Source organism: Bufo bufo, chromosome 8 (genome assembly GCF_905171765.1).
Source record: "Bufo bufo chromosome 8, aBufBuf1.1, whole genome shotgun sequence".
NCBI lineage: Eukaryota > Metazoa > Chordata > Amphibia > Anura > Bufonidae > Bufo > Bufo bufo.
This window is the reverse complement of record NC_053396.1, coordinates 199767369-199791146: the sequence shown is the minus strand read 5'-3', so window position 1 is coordinate 199791146 and position 23778 is coordinate 199767369. Positions and strand designations below refer to the sequence as shown.

Genomic DNA, 23778 nt, shown 5'->3' with positions numbered 1-23778 from the left:
AAAAGTGCACAAACCCTTAAGATCACATCTTGTATGAAAGAAGATAAAATCCCATTATCGGCCCTGACCCCAGATTTCTAGAACTGGTTCTAGATCACCATGGACAATGATTTAATGTAATTCTTACTGTACATCTGCGCCTGGAGAGGGCTTTTATCTCTGCGTATATTAACAGACAATGGACAGGATATACTTTCTGTATAACACGTCCTCGGGGAGGGTAGACCTCGGCATATCCACTGACAGGATATAGAAGCTCATCACTGCTGGTTGCATCAGAAGAGCCCCTGTGGGACGCCAGCTGTTCCTGCATATGCATCACAATACACAGGTTCCCATTAATGCCTCATTCTGCCTCATGAATACTTAACCTGCAAAAAGTCCATTGAGAATGGAGCTGGGCACTTAGTGATGCCTCCTGCACTGACCGCTCCACCCCCCACCCTATTGTGTCCTGCACTGTGGAAAGAAGCCAGCATGGATCCTGCACTGTGGAAAGAAGCCAGCATGGATCCTGCATCGGTCATTGAAGCCATCGACCTAGCGTTTCCCAACAAGCGTTGCCCAGAGCATCACACTGCTGGTCTTCTTCCCATAGTACATCCTGCTGATGCCCACGGACCCGGGCGGCCACATGTCAAAGAAGACGTGATTCCTCAGACCAGGCCGCCTTCTTTCATTGCTCCGTGGTCCAGTTCTGAAGCTCACGTGTTCTTTGTAGGCACTTTCATTGGTGGACATGGTTCCTCATGGGCAACTTGACCAGTCTGTGGCTGCGCAGCCATGTGCACAGGAAGCCATGATGTCCTGACACCCTTCTATCATCGCCAGCAGGAACTTTTTCCCTAATTTATGCTGCCCAATGCCAGTCTTGTGCATCTCAGGAGGATCAGACCAGACGGGCTAGCCTTCATTCCCCACGCACATCAATGAGCCTTTCGTACCCATCAGCCTGTCTCCTGTTCACCGGTTGTCCTTCCTCGTAGCACTTTTGGTGGGCACTAACCACTGCATATCAGGTACACCCCACCAGTCCTTCCATTTTGGAGAAGCTCTAAGCCAGTCGTATAGCCATCACAATTTGGTTCTTGTCAAAGTCCCTCAGATCCTTATGCTTGCTCCGTTTTTCCTGCTTACAACACATCACCTTCAAGAACGGCCTGTCCACTCGCTGCCCAATATATCCCCAGACAGCCGCCATCGTCACCAGATAATCAATGCTATTCACGTCACCTTTTAATATTATGGCAGATCCGTGTATAGTTAATAGGGAGCTAATTTCGCCATATTTACTGCTTTTTCCGGTAAAAGATGGACACTATTATAAGTCAATGTGGTCGACAGCCATTGGACTGCACCACGTGAGGGATCTGTCATAGCATGAATTCTGTGTTTCTGCTCCTATGGCGGAACCAGAACACAGAATTCATAGCGCAGATGTGAACTCAGCCTTAGACCTTATTCAGGCAGCCGTAACGTGGGCGCATTTCAGCATCTGTATTACACAGGGGCGGACAGGCCATAGACTTACAGGGAAATATCCCCTCACGGACGCTATCTGGATGCATAACGATCGGACGCTCTCAGCAGTAATTAAAGCTACCGTAGGAGCACCAGGCACCCACGTACCTGGCCAGCAGTGATGGTCAGCGAACACATGCGGGCTGCCATCTTTAGTAAGGTAGACTCACCCGTCCGGCGATGCACAGGTAAGCCCTTACCTGTGCCGGGAGCCGGTCTGAAATCAAATGCAGTCACCGGGAGCAGGCAGTTCCGAGAACAGCCGCCGGGGGCCTTCATCGGGCTGTTCTCAGAACTGCATTTGATTTCAGACTGGTTCCCGCCACAGGTAAAGGCTTACCTGTGCATCGCCGGACGGGTGAGTCTACCTTACTAAAGATGGCAGCCCACATGTGTTCGCTGACCATCACTGCTGGCCAGTAGCCGCTTGCGCTCTCCTGTATTTAGCTGCATCTCTGTCCTCAGGTATATGGTTCTGCTGGGGCGGTACTTTGTGCTGCACTGTGGTATGTGGTTCTGCTGGGGCGGTTATTTGTGCTGCACTGTCATATTTGGTTCTGTTGGGGCGGTATTTTGTGCTGCACTGTGGTATTTGGTTCTGCTGGGGCGGTATTTTGTGCTGCACTACGGTATTGATGGTCCTATTTACTTGTGATGCCCTGCCTTCTGTCACTTTGGACTCGCCCACAGCATGAGACCACTTTAACCACCTCCGGACCGCCTAACGCAGATTCGCGTTCCGGAGGTGGCAGCGCTGCGCACAGTCACGCATATACGCGTCATCTCGCGAGACGCGAGATTTAGCTCAAAGCCGGCCCGCGCATGCGCATCGCGGGCCGGCAAAAGTTAAAGAACAATTTCGTCACCAGCCTGCCAGCCACGATCATTGGCTGGCAGGTTGGCGATTTTCAAAAAATCCAATCACAAGCCGTATAACAGATTATATTAGTAAATATGATCTGTTATATGGCTTCTCTGCTGGTCCTTTTCGTCGGTTGGATCCAGCAGAGGAGCAGACTGAACTGTGAGTAGCACCAAACACTTCACTGTAGCCCCAGATCACCCCAATTAACCCTTTGATCGCCCCTGTCAATCACTAGTGAAAGGAAAAAAAGTGATCAGTGTAAACTGTCACTTTTTTTTCCCCACTGGTATTGGCTGTTAGGTTTTAGGGATAGTTTAGGCCCCTTGGTTAGGTAGTTTAGCGTGAGTTAGCGCCCACCCCACCGCACCGCAGTCACTTTTATTCGCTGATTAGCGTATCGCTAATCAGCATTTGTACTTTTATAGTATCTGTAAGTGATCAAAACTGATCACGGTCAGATCTATAATAGTATTAGTATCACCTTAGCTCGCCCTCCACCCAAAACGCAGTGTTTGCCCGATCAGGCCTGATCGGTCGCCCACACGTGCGTTCACCCACACCCGCCCCACCGCAGTGACAAAATATATATATTTTTTTGATCACTGCACATTCACTTTACACGCACTGCGGCGATAAAAAAATCAGTTTTGATATTTTTTATCAACCGCAGCGGCCTCCGGTACTTCGCTAGCCTCCCCTTTGTAAGACAGGCTTGCTTTTTTTCTTGGGTAGTCTCAGGGAATACCCCCTAAATTTTGTAGTCCAAAATGTCAAACAGGGGGTATTCTTCTGAAGAGGCCTACAGGATTCTGACCCAGTCGGATGAGGAGTGGGAACCCTCATCTGACGAATCTAGAATATGAACCTGTAGAAAGCAGTGGCTCTCTGACCCAAAGTTCGGACGAGGAGGTTGAGGTCCCTGGCAGCACCAGGCGTACCCGGCCCCGTGTCGCTAGACCACAGGTTGTGCAGGATCCGCTTCAAGAGCAGCAGAGTGGGGCTGTCGCTGTCGGATCACGTGGTGAGGCATACACCAGCAGCGCAGCCCTCCCTGGACCTAGTACCAGCACTGCCGTACAACATGGTGAAGTGGCGAGCACCAGAAGGGCAGTTGAAGCTGGTACGGTGGCACGTGCACTAGTTACCCCGTCGCAGCCACCGCAAAGACAGGCCCGTAGAGCCCCTAGAATCCCTGAGGTGCTGGCAAACCCTGATTGGCAGTCACCAACTTCAGCCGCACCAGTAGTTCCCCCTTTCACCGCCCAGTCTGGAGTTCGGGTTGAGACGGCTCAAATCGGTTCGGCCCTGGGATTTTTTGAGCTGTTCTTGACTGCGGAGCTCTTGGACTTAGTCGTGGCAGAGACAAACCGGTATGCCACACAATTTATATCCGCCAACCCGGGAAGCTTTTATGCCCAGCCGTTCCGGTGGAAACCAGTCCAAGTTTCCGAAATTAAAAATTTTTTGAGCCTTCTCCTCAACATGGGTCTAACTAAAAAGCATGAATTGCGGTCATATTGGTCCACGAACCCGATTCATCACATGCCCATGTTTTCTGCTGCTATGTCCAGGGCACGATTTGAGGCCATCCTCCGTTTCCTGCATTTTAGCGACAACACCACCTCCCGTCCCAGAGGCCACCCAGCTTTTGACCGGCTCCACAAAATTCGGCCCCTCATAGACCACTTCAACCAGAAATTTGCAGATTTGTATACCCCCAAGCAAAACATCTGCGTAGACGAGTCCCTTATACATTTTACCAGGCGCCTTGGCTTCAAACAATACATCCCAAGCAAGCGTGCACGGTATGGGGTCAAATTGTATAAGCTCTGTGAAAGGGCCACAGGCTATACCCACAAATTTCGGATCGATGAGGGAAAAGATTAGACCCTGGAGCCGGTCGGTTGCCCTGACTACCTGGGAAGCAGTGGGAAGACAGTCTGGGACTTGGTGTCACCCTTATTCGGCAAGGGGTACCATCTTTATGTGGACAATTTCTACACAAGTGTGGCCCTCTTTAGGCATTTGTTTCTAGAACGGATTTGCGCCTGTGGCACCGCGCGAACTAGTCGCGTGGGCTTCCCCCAACGGCTTGTAACCACCCGTCTTGCAAGGGGGGAGAGGGCTGCCTTGTGTAACGAAGAACTGCTCGCGGTAAAATGGAGAGACAAGCGTGACGTTTACATGCTCTCCTCCATTCACGCAGACACGACAATCCAAATTGAGCGAGCAACCCGTGTCATTGAAAAGCCCCTCTGTGTCCACGACTATAATGCGCTCATGGGAGGGGTGGACTTCAATGACCAGATGTCTCCGTATTTAGTTTCCCGCAGAACCAGACGCTGGTATAAGAAGGTGTCTGTATATTTAATTCAATTGGCGCTGTATAATAGTTTTGTTCTCTACAGTAAGGCTGGGAGAACACGATCCTTCCTCAAATTCCAGGAAGAGATCATCGAGAACCTCCTGTATCCAGGAGGTTCCGTGGCCCCATCCACCAGTGTAGTTAGCCGTCTACACGAGCGACATTTCCCCAGTGTCGTTCCTGGTACCTCAACCCAACCGTCACCCCGAAAAAGATGTTGTGTCTGTAGCAGGAGTGGAATAAGGCGTGACACCCACTATTTCTGTCCTGACCACCCTGCCCTATGCTTTGGAGAGTGTTTCCGGAAGTACCACACACAGGTACACCTAGCATAGGGATTGCATCTCATAGGACAGGCACACAGGGCTATTAGGGCCCTTTTACTCACAGCTGCTGCAAACCTCTCCTTTCACCTGGGATAAAGTGCATAACGTACTTCGCCACATCTTTGGGCGATTTGCGCTTTGCACATTGTCCCATGGGGAAGGAGAGGTTTGTTCTATAAAGGTAAAAAAAACTAAACAAAAAAAAAAATACCGGTAAGTAAAAAAGTTAACGTTCAGTTAAAAAAGTTAAAAAAAAGTTTAATATGTTCTGTTCAAAAGTTAATAAATTTATTGCGTTGCGGCCTGGTTTTTTCTTTTTTGTTTTGTTTTTTTTTCCTTCCAGGTGGACCAACCGATCGACTAGCTGCAGCACTGATGTGCATTCTGACAGAAGCATTGCGCTGCTGTCAGATTACACACAAGTCGGTGTATGCGGCGCTGCAAGACGAGATTTCTCCTCTGCAGTAAAAGATACGTTTGCCGAGGCATATGAGCTGAGGAGGTGGCGGTGTTCATATACTTTGGCAAACACTTTGTATATATAAAAAAAAAAATCCCGCAAGGATTTATTCATCCACATCGATTGATGTGAATGGAGAAATCTGGTTTGCCAGGGCATACGAGCTAAGTGGGTATGGATGTTGGGCGGAGCACCTATGTCCTGGCAGACGCCTTTCCCCTCCTTTTTCTTTTTTTAGCAGAGATTTTTTCATCCACATTGATCGATGCGAATGAAGAAATCTGTGCCGTTCATTTTTTTTCTTTCAGCCCAGAGGCTGAACGGAAAAAAAAAATCTCATTACCCGTATGCTCAATATAAGGAGAATAGCAGAAACTCCTAATGTTGGGTATACATGTAATGACTGCGGAGACCCTCAAATGCCAGGGCAGTACAAACACCCCACAAATAACACCATTTTGGAAAGAAGACACCCCAAGGTATTCGCTGAGGGGCATATTGAGTCCATGAAAGATTGAAATTTTTGTCCCAAGTTAGCGGAAAGGGAGACTTTGTGAGAAAAAAATAAAAAAATAAAAATTTCCGCTAACTTGTGCCAAATTTTTTTTTTTTTCTATGAACTCGCCATGCCCCTCATTGAATACCTTGGGGTGTGTTCTTTCCAAAATGGGGTCACATGTGGGGTATTTATACTGCCCTGGCATTTTAGGGGCCCCAAAGCGTGAGAAGAAGTCTGGTATCCAAATGTCTAAAAATGCCCTCCTAAAAGGAATTTGGGCACCTTTGCCCACCTAGGCTGCAAAAAAGTGTCACACATCTGGTATCTCCGTATTCAGGAGAAGTTAGGATATGTGTTTTGGGGTGTCATTTTACATATACCCATGCTGGGTGAGAGAAATATCTTGGTCAAATGCCAACTTTGTATAAAAAAATGGGAAAAGTTGTCTTTTGCCAAGATATTTCTCTCACCCAGCATGGGTATATGTAAAATGACACCCCAAAACACATTCCCCAACTTCTCCTGAATACGGAGATACCACATGTGTGACACTTTTTTGCAGCCTAGGTGGGCAAAGGGGCCCACATTCCAAAGAGCACCTTTCGGATTTCACAGGTCATTTACCTACTTACCACACATTTGGGCCCCTGGAAAATGCCAGGGCAGTATAACTACCCCACAAGTGACCCCAATTTTGAAAGAAGACACCCCAAGGTATTCGCTGATGGCCTAGCAAGTTCCTAGAATTATTATTTTTTTGTCACAAGTTAGTGGAAAATGATGATTTTTTATATTTTTCTTACAAAGTCTCATATTCCACTAACTTGTGACAAAAAAGAAAAACTTCCATGAACTCACTATGCCCATCAGCGAATACCTTGGGGTGTCTTCTTTCCAAAATGGGGTCACTTGTGGGGTAGTTATACTGCCCTGGCATTCTAGGGGCCCAAATGTGTGGTAAGGAGTTTGAAATCAAATTCTGTAAAAAATGACCAGTGAAATCCGAAAGGTGCTCTTTGGAATGTGGGCCCCTTTGCCCACCTAGGCTGCAAAAAAGTGCCACACATCTGATATCTCTGTATTCAGGAGAAGTTGAGGAATGTGTTTTGGGGTATCATTTTACATATACCCATGCTGGGTGAGAGAAATATCTTGGTCAAATGCCAACTTTGTATAAAAAAAATGGGAAAAGTTGTCTTTTGCCAAGATATTTCTCTCACCCAGCATGGGTATATGTAAAATGACACCCCAAAACACATTCCCCAACTTCTCCTGAATACGGAGATACCACATGTGTGGCACTTTTTTGCAGCCTAGGTGGGCAAAGGGGCCCATATTCCAAAGAGCACCTTTCGGATTTCACAGGTCATTTACCTACTTACCACACATAAGGGCCCCTGGAAAATGCCAGGGCAGTATAACTACCCCACAAGTGACCCCATTTTGGAAAGAAGACACCCCAAGGTATTCCATGAGGGGCATGGCGAGTTCCTAGAATTTTTTATTTTTTGTCACAAGTTAGTGGAAAATGATGATTTTTTTTTTTTTTTCTTACAAAGTCTCATATTCCACTAACTTGTGACAAAAAATAAAAACTTCCATGAACTCACTATGCCCATCAGCGAATACCTTGGGGTGTCTTCTTTCCAAAATGGGGTCACATGTGGGGTATTTATACTGCCCTGGCATTTTAGGGGTCCTAAAGCGTGAAAAGAAGTCTGGGATCCAAATGTCTAAAAATGCCCTCATAAAAAGGAATGTGGGCCCCTTTGCGCATCTAGGCTGCAAAAAAGTGTCACACATCTGGTATCGCTGTACTCAGGAGAAGTTGGGCAATGTGTTTTGGGGTGTCATTTTACATATACCCATGCTGGGTGAGAAAAATATCTTGGTCAAATGCCAACTTTGTATAAAAAAAAATGGGAAAAGTTGTCTTTTGCCGAGATATTTCTCTCACCCAGCATGAGTATATGTAAAAAGACACCCCAAAACACATTGCCCAACTTCTCCTGAATACGGCGATACCACATGTGTGACACTTTTTTGCAGCCTAGGTGGGCAAAGGGGCCCACATTCCAAAGAGCACCTTTCGGATTTCACAGGTCATTTACCTACTTACCACACATTAGGGCCCCTGGAAAATGCCAGGGCAGTATAACTACCCCACAAGTGACCCCATTTTGGAAAGAAGACACCCCAAGGTATTCAATGAGGGGCATGGCGAGTTCCTAGAATTTTATATTTTTTGTTAGCGGAAAATGATGATTTATTTTTTATTTATTTTTTTCCTTACAAAGTCTCATATTCCACTAACTTGTGACAAAAAATAAAAACTTCCATGAACTCACTATGCCCATCACGAAATACCTTGGGATGTCTTCTTTCCAAAATGGGGTCACTTGTTATACTGCCCTGGCATTTTAGGGGCCGAATGCGTGAGAAGTGGTTTGAAATCAAAATCTGTAAAAAAATGGCCGGTGAAATCCGAAAGGTGCTCTTTGTAATATGGGCCCCTTTGCCCACCTAGGCTGCAAAAAAGTGTCACACACGTGGTATCTCCGTACTCAGGAGAAGTTGGGGAATGTGTTTTGGGGTGTCATTTTACATATACCCATGCTGGGTGAGAGAAATATCTTGGCAAAAGACAACTTTTCCCATTTTTTTATACAAAGTTGGCATTTGACCAAGATATTTATCTCACCCAGCATGGGTATATGTAAAATGACACCCCAAAACACATTCCCCAACTTCTCCTGAGTACGGGGATACCAGATGTGTGACACTTTTTTGCAGCCTAGGTGGGCAAAGGGGCCCACATTCCAAAGAGCACCTTTCGGATTTCACCGGCCATTTTTTACACATTTTGATTTCAAACTACTTACCACACATTTGGGCCCCTAGAATGCCAGGGCAGTATAACTACCCCACAAGTGACCCCATTTTGGAAAGAAGACACCCCAAGGTATTCGCTGATGGGCATAGTGAGTTCATAGAAGTTTTTATTTTTTGTCACAAGTTAGTGGAATATGAGACTTTGTAAGAAAGAAAAATCAAAAAAAAAAATCATCAATTTCCACTAACTTGTGACAAAAAATAAAAAGTTCTATGAACTCACTATGCCCATCAGCGAATACCTTAGGGTGTGTACTTTCCGAAATGGGGTCATTTGTGGGGTGTTTGTACTGTCTGGGCATTGTAGAACCTCAGGAAACATGACAGGTGCTCAGAAAGTCAGAGCTGCTTCAAAAAGCGGAAATTCACATTTTTGTACCATAGTTTGTAAACGCTATAACTTTTACCCAAACCATTTTTTTTTTACCCAAACATTGTTTTTTTATCAAAGACATGTAGAACAATAAATTTAGAACAAAATTTATATATGGATGTCGTTTTTTTTGCAAAATTTTACAACTGAAAGTGAAAAATGAAATTTTTTTGCAAAAAAATAGTTAAATTTCGATTAATAACAAAAAAAGTAAAAATGTCAGCAGCAATGAAATACCACCAAATGAAAGCTCTATTAGTGAGAAGAAAAGGAGGTAAAATTCATTTGGGTGGTAATTTGCATGACCGAGCAATAAACGGTGAAAGTAGTGTAGGTCAGAAGTGTAAAAAGTGGCCTGGTCATTAAGGGTGTTTAAAGGGAACCTGTCACCATGATTTTGCGCATAGAGCTGGGGACATGGGCTGCTAGATGGCCACTAGCTCATCTGCAATACCCAGGTCCCCACAGCTCTCTGCGCTTTTATTGTGTTAAAAAACAGTTTTGAGTGATATGCAAATTAGCTGATATGAGTCCTGTAGCCGGAGAGGAGTCAAGCGTCAAGGAGCCCAGCACCGCCCCGCGTCCTCCGATTCTCCTCCTTGCCGGCTGACGTCACAAAGCTGGAGAGCCGAAATCTCGCGATGCGCGAGCTAGCGCATGCACAGTGTCGGCATCATGTTCATTCCCTGTGCTGGCATCAGCACAGGGAACGAACTACGCATGTGCTAGCTCGCGCATCGCGAGATTTCGGCGCTCCAGCTCTGTGACGTCAGCCGGCAAGGAGGAGAATCGGAGGACGCGGGGCGGTGCTGGGCTCCTTGACGCTTGACTCATCTCCGGCTACAGGACTCATATCAGCTAATTTGCATATCACTCAAAACTGTTTTTTAACACAATAAAAGCGCGGAGAGCTGTGGGGACCTGGGTATTGCAGATGAGCTAGTGGCCATCTAGCAGCCCATGTCCCCAGCTCTATGCGCAAAATAATGGTGACAGGTTCTCTTTAAGCACTGGGGGCTGAGGTGGTTAATTTCCCAGTCCACCCCTGGTATTACAGCACGACCGTTGTTTTGGTCCGCATCCGAGCTTCAGTTTTTGCGGCTCAGATGCGGAACTATTCACTTCAATGGGGCCGCAAAAGATGCGGACAGCACTCCGTGTGCTGTCCGCATCCGTTGCTCCGTTCCGTGGTCCGCAAAAAAATATAACCTGCCCTATTCTTGTCCGTTTTGCGGACAAGAATAGGCAGTTATATCAATGGCTGTCCGTGCCGTTCTGCAAATGGCGGAACACACACGGACGCCATCCGTGTTTTGCGGATCCGCAATTTGTGGACTGCAAAACACACAACGGTCGTGTGCATGAGGCCTCACATGGATCCACGATGCTGATGGTTCAGTTGTGAGAGGATTTGCGCCCACATTACATCCGTCTGGACATCATCCTATATGACTGGAATATTCAGCATATGTATGTGGACCACCAGTCGATTAGAATAAAGGGGGGCCCCTCCCTACAGAAGCCTGGCATGCATTGCAAACAGATAGAGGCTGAGCTGCGTTTCCTATGGCACCCAGATGTGGGCGTCAGTGGTGGTCTCGGAGGCTGGACCCCACACGTTGCCCTGAATGCGGATGTGCGGAACGGAACACACTACGGAGTGCTTCCGTGGGGTTTCGTCCGGTACTTCCAATCCGCAAAAAGATAGAACATGTCCTATCTTTTTGCGGAACGGCCGGATCGCGGACCCATTAAAGTGAATGGGTCCACAATCCGCTGCCCCGCAGTCGGTGTTCGTGCATTGATTGCGGCCCGCAGCACGGTCATGGGGTGTACACATTTGTGTGCAGGAGGCCTTATCCTAATGCATTCTGAATGGAGAGGATTCCGTTCAGGATGCATCAGTTCAGTCGCTCTTACGGTTTTTGGCCGGAGATAATATCCGGCCAAAAATCCTGAACACTTGCCGGAATGATTTCCATTGAAATGTATTAATGCCGAATCCTGTACTAAGGCTACTTTCACACTTGCGTTGTTCTTTTCCGGCATAGAGTTCCGTCACAGGGGCTCTATACCGGAAAAGAACTGATCAGGTATGTCCCCATGCATTCTGAATGGAGAGTAATCCGTTCAGTTTGCATCAGGATGTCTTCAGTTCAGTCGTTTTGACTGATCAGGCAAAAGAGAAAACCGTAGCATGCTACGGTTTTATCTCCGGCTAAAAAAACTGAAGACTTGCCTGAATGCCGGATCAGGCATTTTTCCCCATAGGAATGTATTAGTGCCGGATCCGGCATTCAGAATACCGGAATGACGGATCCGTCCTTCCGGTATGCGCATGCGCAGACTGAAAAAAAAGGTGAAAAAATAAATGCCGGATCCGTTTTTGCCGGATGACACCGGAAAGACGGATCCGGCATTTCAATGCATTTTTTCGACTGATCAGGCATTTTTAAGACTGATCAGGATCCTGATCAGTCTTACTAATGCCATCAGTTAGCATACATTTTGCCTGATCCGGCAGGCAGTTCCGGCGACGGAACTGCTTGCCGGATCTCTCTGCCGCAAGTGTGAAAGTAGCCTAAGTGTTCCGGAAAACCGGATCTGGTTTCCCGATCTGCGCATGCACAGGGCTTTAAAAAGTGAAAAGAATAAATACCGGATATGTTTTTCCGGATGACAACCGGGGAGACGGATGCGGTATTGCAATGCATTTGTCAGATGCATCCGTTTGCGTCCGGATTGCCGGATCCGGCAGGCAGTTTTGGCGACGGAACTGCCTGCTGGAATCCGCTGCCACAAGTGTGAAAGTACCCTTAAAGCCGCAGTACACTCAGAAATCTGCCATATGTCTACGATGAGCGGCTCCTCCGCAGAATCGCATTAATAGACAACCTGCCGCTCTGCAGCAGCAAGAGGACTACAAGCCCCATCATGGACCTGCTGACAGTGCATGCTGGGACATGCAGCTCGTGGGAACAGTTGTGTTAACCAAATGTTGCCCAGAACCGTTTGATACTGACATGACAGGTGCCAGGAACCCCTCTCCCCAGGAGGGTGGCGCCCACAGGGAGTGAATGCCACACTGCAATGTATGAAGCATCAGCTGGAGGCCTGACAACCTGTGGACACGTTGTCAGGGCTGCAAGGTGTCACTGACACAGCTGACAGCATGCTGGGACTTGTAGTTCCACAGTGACTGTGGTCGGAGACAAGGTTAGCACACTGGCTACAGCAGACGCTCCGGGGTCGCAGCCGGTTGTGGAGCCTCAGACACAGCACGGACATCATCATTACTGCCGCTATTAGTACAAATCTACCGTCCACCACGTGTCCGCTCAGGGCAGGGCGCTGGCTGCTCTCAGACTACAGTTCCCATCACCCCTCTCTTCTTTACCCCGCCCACATCAGTTTGACTGACATTAAGCCTGGCCCCCGTGGTAGCGCAGCCAATCATTTCAGTCAGCGGCTGGGACCGCGTGTGGTCAGGTGACCTTCCTTTGACCAATAAGATTGGCTACAAGTGTGGGCGGAGTGTAATATGCATAGTAGGGCCCTCTGAGGGAAGGGAGATTGTGTGCACAGTATTACGGTGTGTGATGTGTACAGCTGTGCAGGGGATTGCATCATATTACTATATGTTATACAGGTTACTGTGCATTATACAGGTTATATATTATACAGGTTACTGTACATTATACAGGTTATATATTATACAGGTTACTGTACATTATACAGGTTTTTATACATATGATACAGGTTATATATTATACAGGTTACTGTACATTATACAGGCCTGCTCCCCCTCCTCCTGTCACCCCACTAGTGACCCTGCTCCCCCCTCCTGTCACCCCACTAGTGACCCTGCTTCCCTCTCCTGTCCCCCCACTAGTGACCCTGCCTCCCCCTCCTGTCACCCCACTAGTGACCCTGCTCCCCCCTCCTGTCACCCCACTAGTGACCCTGCTCCCCCCTCCTGTCACCCCACTAGTGACCCTGCTCCCCCCTCCTCCTGTCACCCCACTAGTGACCCTGCTTCCCTCTCCTGTCCCCCCACTAGTGACCCTGCCTCCCCCTCCTGTCACCCCACTAGTGACCCTGCTCCCCCTCCTGTCACCCCACTAGTGACCCTGCTCCCCCCTCCTGTCACCCCACTAGTGACCCTGCTTCCCTCTCCTGTCCCCCCACTAGTGACCCTGCCTCCCCCTCCTGTCACCCCACTAGTGACCCTGCTCCCCCCCTCCTGTCACCCCACTAGTGACCCTGCTCCCCCCTCCTGTCACCCCACTAGTGACCCTGCTCCCCCCTCCTCCTGTCACCCCACTAGTGACCCTGCTTCCCTCTCCTGTCCCCCCACTAGTGACCCTGCCTCCCCCTCCTGTCACCCCACTAGTGACCCTGCTCCCCCCTCCTGTCACCCCACTAGTCACCCTGCTCCCCACTCCTGTCCCCCCCCACTAGTGACCCTGCCTCCCCCTCCTCCTGTCACCCCACTAGTGACCCTGCCTCCCCCTCCTCCTGTCACCCCACTAGTGACCCTGCCTCCCCCTCCTCCTGTCACCCCACTAGTGACCCTGCTTCCCCCTCCTGTCACCCCACAGGGAAGAAGCAGAACAGACTCCACCGACTATGATGGGATCCGTTCAGTTTCCGTTCGGGATCCTTTTTACCGGACACAAAAGTGCTGCATACAAGGCTTTTTTGTCTGGTCTTTCGACAGAATTAGCAACAGAGACTCCAAACGCAGATTCAAAGGCTTATATTATGTATTTTAGTAATGCTCACACGTGCCCCCTCACAGTAGTAATGCTCCCACGTGCCCCCTCACAGTAGTAATGCTCCCACGTGCCCCCTCACAGTAGTAATGCTCCCACGTGCCCCCTCACAGTAGTAATGCTCACACGTGCCCCCTCACAGTAGTAATGCTCCCACGTGCCCCCTCACAGTAGTAATGCTCACACGTGCCCCCTCACAGTAGTAATGCTCACACGTGCCCCCTCACAGTAGTAATGCTCACACGTGCCCCCTCACAGTAGTAATGCTCCCACGTGCCCCCTCACAGTAGTAATGCTCCCACGTGCCGCCTCACAGTAGTAATGCTCCCACGTGCCCCCTCACAGTAGTAATGCTCCCACGTGCCCCCTCACAGTAGTAATGCTCCCACGTGCCCCCTCACAGTAGTAATGCTCCCACGTGCCCCCTCACAGTAGTAATGCTCCCACGTGCCCCCTCACAGTAGTAATGCTCACACGTGCCCCCTCACAGTAGTAATGCTCCCACGTGCCCCCTCACAGTAGTAATGCTCCCACGTGCCCCCTCACAGTAGTAATGCTCACACGTGCCCCCTCACAGTAGTAATGCTCCCACGTGCCCCCTCACAGTAGTAATGCTCACACGTGCCCCCTCACAGTAGTAATGCTCACACGTGCCCCCTCACAGTAGTAATGCTCACACGTGCCCCCTCACAGTAGTAATGCTCCCACGTGCCCCCTCACAGTAGTAATGCTCCCACGTGCCGCCTCACAGTAGTAATGCTCCCACGTGCCCCCTCACAGTAGTAATGCTCCCACGTGCCCCCTCACAGTAGTAATGCTCCCACGTGCCCCCTCACAGTAGTAATGCTCCCACGTGCCCCCTCACAGTAGTAATGCTCCCACGTGCCCCCTCACAGTAGTAATGCTCACACGTGCCCCCTCACAGTAGTAATGCTCCCACGTGCCCCCTCACAGTAGTAATGCTCCCACGTGCCCCCTCACAGTAGTAATGCTCACACGTGCCCCCTCACAGTAGTAATGCTCACACGTGCCCCCTCACAGTAGTAATGCTCCCACGTGCCCCCTCACAGTAGTAATGCTCCCACGTGCCCCCTCACAGTAGTAATGCTCCCACGTGCCCCCTCACAGTAGTAATGCTCCCACGTGCCGCCTCACAGTAGTAATGCTCCCACGTGCCCCCTCACAGTAGTAATGCTCCCACGTGCCCCCTCACAGTAGTAATGCTCCCACGTGCCCCCTCACAGTAGTAATGCTCACACGTGCCCCCTCACAGTAGTAATGCTCACATGTGCCCCCTCACAGTAGTAATGCTCACATGTGCCCCCTCACAGTAGTAATGCTCACACGTGCCCCCTCACAGTAGTAATGCTCACACGTGCCCCCTCACAGTGTGTGCATTTCTTTCTGGCAAATCTACCTGGTTCTGGCCCGCCAAAAGTATACCATGTCTAGTCCGGCCCTCAGAGGAAAAATGGTTGGGCACCACTGCTATATATGATACAGGTTATATATATTATACAGATTACTATATATTATACAGGTTCCTGATACTACTACATATAATGCTATATACACTGACTATACATTGGTTATCACTACAATCTGCAGTGCGGCGTATAAGGCGGAATCCTCCGGAGATTTACATCCACCGGTCGGGATCATCAGAGCAGGTTTTATCTATGGCATTTCTGTTTCTACCCGAACAATCTTTTTTCCTCGTTCCCACATAAATGAGACGTCAGCTCGCCCTCATGTACACGGCCGTATCCGTTTTGCGGTCCACAAAGTGCAGATACTGGCCATGCTGCATCCGCGTTTTATTTGCGGACCCGTCGACTTCTGTGGGTCCATGGTCCACATTTTGCAGTCAACAATGGGACGTGCTCTAAGCTTTGCGCAGAATGGACATACGGATGTGGAAAGCACACAAGAAACACAGAACATGTCCCATTGTTGACTGCAAAATGCAGACCGCGGAGCCGCAGAAGTCGACGGGTCCGTGAAATAAAATGCAGGCGGCACACGAACCGCATCCGTATTTTGCAAATCCACACTTTGCGGCATGCATAATGGATACTGTTGTGTACATGTGGCCTTTATCTGAGGCGCTAGAGATACCTATTATCTATTGTATCTCTACCTATTTATCCAATATCTATTATTTATCAATTATCTATCTATCTATCTGTTATCTCTATTTCTATCATTTTATCTATCACTCTATCCATCCATCTCATATCTATCCCTTTATCTAGCTACTATCTAATCTTTGTATCTATTATCTCCCGTCCGTCCTATCTGCTCTCTATCCATCCGTCTGTCTAGTATCACCTTGCTGTCTGTCTGTCCCTCCACCCCTTCTTGATGTATTTTGGGCAGGTACAGATCCAGGGATTATGGGATCATTTAGGAATGATATGAGTGATGCTCCAGCTCTATTCTTCCTCTGTGACCATCCACTGACTAATAGACCTTTCTATTGTACCAGGTCTGACTCTGAGCTCTTCCCCAGCAGAGGTGACACCGCATCCTCCCTGCAGCCCCCCTAGTAAGCCCCGCCCCCGCCGCGCTGGCCCCGCCCCGCCGCTCTAGTCCCCGGCTGACTGCCTCGTTGTACTCGCCATTGTCTCGGACGTTCCATTCTAGAACGTCGCAACCTCCAGCCTTCACCTCCTCCGACCAGCCGCCCACCTACCGCCATGAGGGAGATCGTGCACATCCAGGCCGGCCAGTGCGGCAACCAAATCGGCGCCAAGGTAACCCCGGGCACAGAGCCCACACGATGCTTAGGTGTGCCCGCAGGGTGACTGGGGTGTGGACTAGGAGACTCCTCTGTATGGGTGACAGAACTTACTTTATCATGGGTGATTATTTCACCTCCATAACATTATATAGAAAAAAATAAAAATTTTATTTGGGTGGGGGCAATCCAGGACAGGGTGTAGAAATGGCGGTAAGGTGATGGCATTAGGATACATGCTGGTAGGCTGGGGCAGCGCTCTACTGCTGGTGGGATTATTATTATTTTTTTTCTTTTCTATTTTTAGCTTACAAATCATAATTACAATTTATTTATTATTTTTTTTAAAAATGATCAGAATTGGAGAGCAAAATGTGAAATTATATATATTTTTCAATTCCGACATTTTTTTTAAAAGGAAGTCACATTGACACCAAATTTGCTGTAAGTAGTTTTTCTGTATGTGCTAAATTTGTAAATGCCGACATGCGGTGCTGGGACTGAGATGGAGAATGGAATTAATTCTAAAATTTGGCATGTAGAGGGATTACAATAAAAATTATAGACCAAAAAAAAATCAAAATATACAATATATAATAAAGAGAAAAAAATACATAGTGATATAGGCGTTACATAGTAATATTTTTAATATTTGGGTTAAATCTTGATGGTTTAGAAAAATCTATTTATTTGATGTTTCGAATGTTTCCATTTGCTTATTTCTGTGTTTTTTCTAATATTGTATCTGACACTTTGTTCCAATTCCTGCCGGAGCCCCAGGATGTGAGGTGGATCGCTGATCTCTCAGGATCCTTTTCTCCCTCTAGCTCAGAGGATCAGCGTTCTATGGCGCCAACTCTCTGCCCCCTCCTCCTCCGCCGCCCTCCCTGCCCCTCCACTCTTTGTTCTCACACAGCCTGTATAACGGGGAGGGAGTTCCCCTAAAATTACATTTGTGAGTTTGTAAAATTCCTAAAACCCCACTGGGAGAGGTACGATAGCCTTCCCAAAAGCTGTGTCACCCATCCCCATCAATATTTAACCCAATACTCCCTGGAAGAAAAGAAAAAACCTCAGCAGCCTGTGAGGTAGGCGCTATCTGCAGTGCAGCAGAGCTGGGCAGTAATGCTATTACTGGGGGGATTAGGGGAAGGGTGTGTATCTGTGTAGCCATCTGCAGGGCGATGGGTGAAGACTCTCTGATCGCGGGCAGCATTATGTAACAGAAAATAATAGAAAAATAAAACAGAATTAAAAATATCGAATTACAAATCGATGTTAGGCACGGTTTGGGATTCGCCTGCTGTCTCAGACCTTTCCACCCATTTTGCAGTCCACGTCTCATTCAGTTACAGGGACTATAAATAGGACCTCCCTATTATAACGGGTTGGCAGCACGGCTGATGCTGGCGCACATAGCGGATGGGCCTTATGCATTCATTGTAAGTTGTCGGCTGATGACAGCTTGGTACAGCTGCAGTGCCACACCCTGGGGTGTAAGACTCCTTCTCCCTCCCACACCGTAGACATCCGGGGATACACTGAAGCCATTTTATCAAGGAACAAGTGCATCTTCTATATGGAAGATCAGGATTGCACCATTCTTTTATCTTTACATTGATGGATGGATGGATAGATAGATAGATATTGGATAGATGGATAGATATTTCATGAATATTAGGTAGATAGATAGATATTAGATAGAAATTAGATGGTTATTTGATACATAGATAGATATTAGATGGATATTCGGTAGATGGATTTTTGATAGATAGATATTAGATGGATATTTGATAGATGGATAGATATTAAATGGATATTCGGTAGATGGATTTTTGATAGATAGATGGATTAACAGATAGGAGGAAGAAGGATAAAAAATAATAATATATATAGATATGAAATTAATTTATAAATTATAGATAGATATATGCAATAAATATATAGACAGATAATAGACAACATAGAGGATGGATAAAAAAAATACATAATGGATATGAGGCAGACAGATATGCAATAGATATATTTTTTTCTGACAGATATTAGCTACATATTTTATAGGTATTAGATTTGAAATTGGTAGGTAGATAGGTGAAAAGACATGGCATAGATAATTGATGGACAGATATTACATCATGGATTATTGGGTAGGTATATATATATATACAGTCTGGATATAAGGTTTGCAGATATTCAATCATTAGATAATATTTAAAGTGCGGTACGTTATAATGACTATGGGGGAATTAGATGATACTTCATAGCTGTTCTACTACTCATACAGATAGGCAGGGGATGGCGTCATTGTCATTCTGCTCCCATGACATCATTTGGGGTAAATAGCCACGTTCCGTCCTGTCCCCCACTCCTCCATTCGGCCATTTGTAAGGCTTTATTGTTCTCCAATTTCCTCTGTCGATGTGGATTGGGGGGAGGGGAAGCAAGTCATAATGTGCAAGAGAGCAGGGTGGAGGGAGGTCTGGCTTTCCTACAGAGAACGGAAACTATTGTAAGCTCTTGGAAGGCACAAGACTCCTTCAGAGATGTTCAGCCTCCTGAAGTCTCCAATAAATGCTCACATTTTATCAGGCTGATATTTTCTTTCATGTCGGGGTTCGGTTGAATCTAGGTCAAAAGAATAGTGAATTGTTCAGCAAGCAGAAAAGCGGATGTAGTTATCACTTCCCATTTTCTGCCATCACAAGATCTAAGGTTGCATCTGCCGTCAGCGAAGCATCTTGTATGTATAACTCTCTCATGGTATTTATTTCTTGTTGTCTTCTAGTTTTGGGAGGTGATCAGCGACGAGCATGGAATCGACCCAACAGGGACATACCATGGAGACAGCGACCTGCAGTTGGACAGGATCAGCGTCTACTACAACGAGGCAACAGGTACTGAGGTTGCCCTCTTGCGACTGCATCCAGGGAGGCTCCTGAAATATTGTCCTACTGTGTGTAACCAAAATCTGTCCTGTAGGAGTTGGATCTTAAATGTTAGGTCCCATATATATTCCTTAATATATGCAATAAAATTTGGTAATCTAACATTGGACATGTCCAGCATCCACTAAGATCCAGTTTCCCGGGTCAATCAGTAGATAACTTAGGCCTCTTTCACACTCGCGTTGTCCGGATCCGGCGTGTACTCCACTTGCCGGAATTACACGCCGGATCCGGAAAAACGCAAGTGTACTGAAAGCATTTGAAGACGGAACCGTCTTCCAAATGCGTTCAGTGTTACTATGGCACCCAGGACGCTATTAAAGTCCTGGTTGCCATAGTAGGAGCGGGGGAGCAGTATACTTACCGTCCGTGCGGCTCCCGGGGCGCTCCAGAGTGACGTCAGAGCGCCCCATGCGCATGGATGACGTGATCCATGTGATCACATGATCCATGCGCTTGGGGCGCCCTGACGTCACTCTGGAGCGCCCGGGGAGCCGCACGGACGGTAAGTATGCTGCTCCCCCGCTCCCCGCTACACTTTACCATGGCTGCCAGGACTTTAGCGTCCCGGCAGCCATGGTAACCACTCTGAAAAAGCTAAATGTCGGCTCCGGCAATGCGCCGAAACGACGTTTAGCTTAAGGCCGGATCCGGATCAATGCCTTTCAATGGGCATTAATTCCGGATCCGGCCTTGCGGCAAGTGTTCCGGATTTTTGGCCGGAGCAAAAAGCGCAGCATGCTGCGGTATTTTCTCCGGCCAAAAAACGTTCCGTTCCGGAACTAAAGACATCCTGATGCATCCTGAACGGATTTCTCTCCATTCAGAATGCATTAGGATAATCCTGATCAGGATTCTTCCGGCATAGAGCCCCGACGACGGAACTCTATGCCGGAAGACAAGAACGCAAGTGTGAAAGAGCCCTTAGCAAGTCCTCCTCCCTTTTGTGGAGTATGGTGTTTCACTCCACATGGCATCACCCGGGGATGTTCTCCTTGTGGGCTGTGTACCTGTAAACATGGAACTAAACTACCCCATGAAGCTGACTGTTGGTGCTTACTTACTTTGGTAATTTTAAGTGTGGTCTTGTTTTATTCCTAGGTGGCAAATATGTCCCCAGAGCCATCCTTGTCGATCTGGAGCCAGGAACAATGGACTCTGTCCGATCCGGGCCCTTCGGACAGATATTCAGGCCCGACAACTTTGTCTTTGGTAAGTAGACACACAGAATGTTCTGATAAGACAGTAGAAGCTTGTTAATGGTTTTGGTTACCAATAGATCTAGAGAAAGCCTTACATAAAGTCCTCTGGTGTGGAGGGTCCATTACCCTATACAACATAACCTTGACTACCAGTTTACACACACTAGTATTGGTAGCTATTTTTGCGCCCCTGGGGTGTGGGACAGTTTGAGCATTTTGTAATTCTTTTTACTTTGCCTTCAAGATTCTTCACAAATGTTAACATGACGTTTCTTTTCCTTCCCTAGGACAAAGTGGTGCTGGGAACAACTGGGCTAAGGGCCACTATACAGAAGGAGCTGAGCTGGTAGACTCTGTGTTAGATGTAGTGAGGAAGGAGGCCGAGAGCTGTGATTGTCTTCAAGGCTTCCAACTCACACATTCCTTGGGTGGTGGTACTGGTTCTGGTATGGGCACACTCCTCATCAGCAAAATCCGGGAGGAGTATCCTGACCGTATCATGAACACCTTCAGTGTGGTGCCATCCCCCAAGGTATCTGATACAGTTGTGGAACCATACAATGCCACACTCTCTGTGCATCAGCTGGTCGAGAACACAGATGAGACCTACTGTATAGACAACGAGGCCCTCTACGACATCTGCTTCCGCACTCTTAAGTTGACAACCCCAACCTACGGGGATCTCAATCACTTGGTCAGCGCCACTATGAGCGGGGTAACCACCTGCTTACGTTTCCCAGGTCAACTTAATGCCGATCTCCGCAAACTGGCAGTCAACATGGTTCCCTTCCCACGTCTCCACTTCTTCATGCCAGGGTTTGCTCCACTAACCAGCCGAGGCAGTCAGCAGTACCGCGCACTGACCGTGCCAGAGCTCACACAGCAGGTGTTTGATGCCAAGAACATGATGGCCGCCTGTGATCCACGACATGGCAGGTACCTGACTGTGGCAGCCGTTTTCCGTGGCCGCATGTCCATGAAGGAAGTAGATGAGCAGATGCTCAATGTCCAGAACAAGAACAGCAGTTACTTCGTAGAATGGATCCCCAACAACGTCAAGACCGCCGTGTGTGACATTCCACCACGCGGCCTTAAGATGGCAGTCACCTTCATCGGCAACAGCACCGCCATCCAGGAGCTGTTCAAACGTATCTCAGAGCAGTTCACTGCCATGTTCCGTCGCAAGGCTTTCCTCCACTGGTACACAGGGGAGGGCATGGACGAAATGGAGTTCACAGAAGCAGAGAGCAACATGAACGACCTCGTCTCCGAGTACCAACAATACCAAGATGCTACAGCAGAAGAAGAGGAAGATTTCAATGAAGAAGCTGAAGAGGAGGCTTAAATTCTCTCTCCACCACCAACACCACGACTACCCCTCCCTTCTTCCTCATCTCTCCTCCTTCATTCTCAGGCTGAGAAAGTAAAGTCTATCATTTGTTTTCCTCCATCTTTTTTCCATCTTTCAGTGTTTTATTCTTCTGCTCTTCTATCCCTTCTTTATATTTGTTGCCTCAGTCATGTTGATGGTCAAAGGGCAGGCCTTTAGCTTGAGCAGGATTACACCTCTGCTGTAGGGTTTCAGATAGGTTGACGTACGGTTGATAGATCTTTGAAGGCTCTTTGAATTACAGGTAGAACTTAATCACCGTCTTGAGTTCCATCAAACATGTCCGAAAGCTTCCATAAAATTCTCAACCTTGTTGTGGCCGAGTGCTGGTCTCTTCAGCCACAGATGGGTTTTGTGATGCCTGCAGGCTTTATGGGAGAGTTTGAAAGCATCCTGACATTGAGATGCTCTTCTAGGTCCCATTGCAGTGGTGAATATTTTTGATCCTCGACTAGCGTTCTCCTCTCCTACTCGTTTCCTTAACTTATTACTGTGATAGCATAATTGGTCACTGCCATTTCCATAGACAGGCGGCAGTCATGAGTACTGCGCCACCTCTTGTCCAGTTCTGCGGACGTCTTTCAACCAGTAACTGGGATCTAAAGCTAACGAATGCACTTACTGCCCTCCGCATTGAATATTTTTGAAGATTTCGGCCACTGTCTTAACTTCTCCGGTTGGCCGTATTCAGGACGGCCTGCGGTTAATAAGGAAACGATCGTATTTAGACAATAAGAAATAACTGGCTTGCTAGCGCAGAGAAGGAATTGAGGGGAAGAAGTTTTTTAAAGTGAGAAGTGAACGTTTCGTTATTTTAAATTTTTTTTCCTTTGTTCTTCTCGTCATTCTTGTCTTCTCTTTCTTAAGTTCCCCATGGCATAATTATTTTTTATTTTACTGTTGCTTTTTCATATTGAAAAGATGACAAGCCTGTGACAGAAAAAAAAGAATAAAACCTTTTTTTTAAGTTTTGTCTGTTGTCATGATGTCGTTATTTGCTGTCTTAGGGACGGGACAACTCGTGCACAATCCAAATGATTGGCGCGATCTCAGGTGCTCGTATCAGTCCTTCATAGGAGGCCAGAGGTTTTTCTGGATTTCTTGCTGGTCTTCCATACGGTCAGCCTCTCTCTTACGTGAAATGGTTGATAACAGAGAACAATGGCTTGCAAATACACACAAAAGATATCTCTAGAGAGCCAGAAGCAGCCTGAAGAGGCTCATAACGGCTAACAATACCTCGACGCAGGGATGCCCAACCTGCGGCCCTCCAGCTGTTGAAGAACTACAACTACTACAGCAGGGTATGGTGGGAGTTGTAGTTTTACAACAGCTGGAGGGCCGCAGGTTGAGCATCCCTGCGTTGACGTTAATGACACCTTGATTTACACAGTCATTGGATAGACCATAGGGTTTCCAAAATTA

General features: G+C 47.6%; 1 protein-coding gene across 1 annotated transcript; it reads left to right on the top strand.

Moving 5' to 3' along the window:
* The first annotated feature begins 16673 nt into the window (after nucleotides 1-16673).
* On the top strand, nucleotides 16674-23325 carry TUBB (tubulin beta class I). Its single transcript, XM_040405938.1, has 4 exons — nucleotides 16674-16832; nucleotides 19602-19710; nucleotides 20863-20973; nucleotides 21251-23325. Exons 1-4 carry the CDS (start codon nucleotides 16776-16778, stop codon nucleotides 22306-22308), a joined length of 1335 nt encoding a protein of 444 aa, XP_040261872.1. The 5' UTR covers nucleotides 16674-16775; the 3' UTR covers nucleotides 22309-23325.
* The last annotated feature ends 453 nt before the right edge of the window (nucleotides 23326-23778 follow it).

Bases quoted from the DNA above. Each gene is read 5' to 3' on its own strand.
- TUBB (XM_040405938.1), top strand. From the start codon at position 16,776: ATGAGGGAGATCGTGCACATCCAGGCCGGCCAGTGCGGCAACCAAATC. The intron at 19,711-20,862 runs GTACTGAGGTTG...TTTTATTCCTAG, and splicing joins CTACTACAACGAGGCAACAG to GTGGCAAATATGTCCCCAGA. The intron at 20,974-21,250 runs GTAAGTAGACAC...TTCCTTCCCTAG, and splicing joins GCCCGACAACTTTGTCTTTG to GACAAAGTGGTGCTGGGAAC.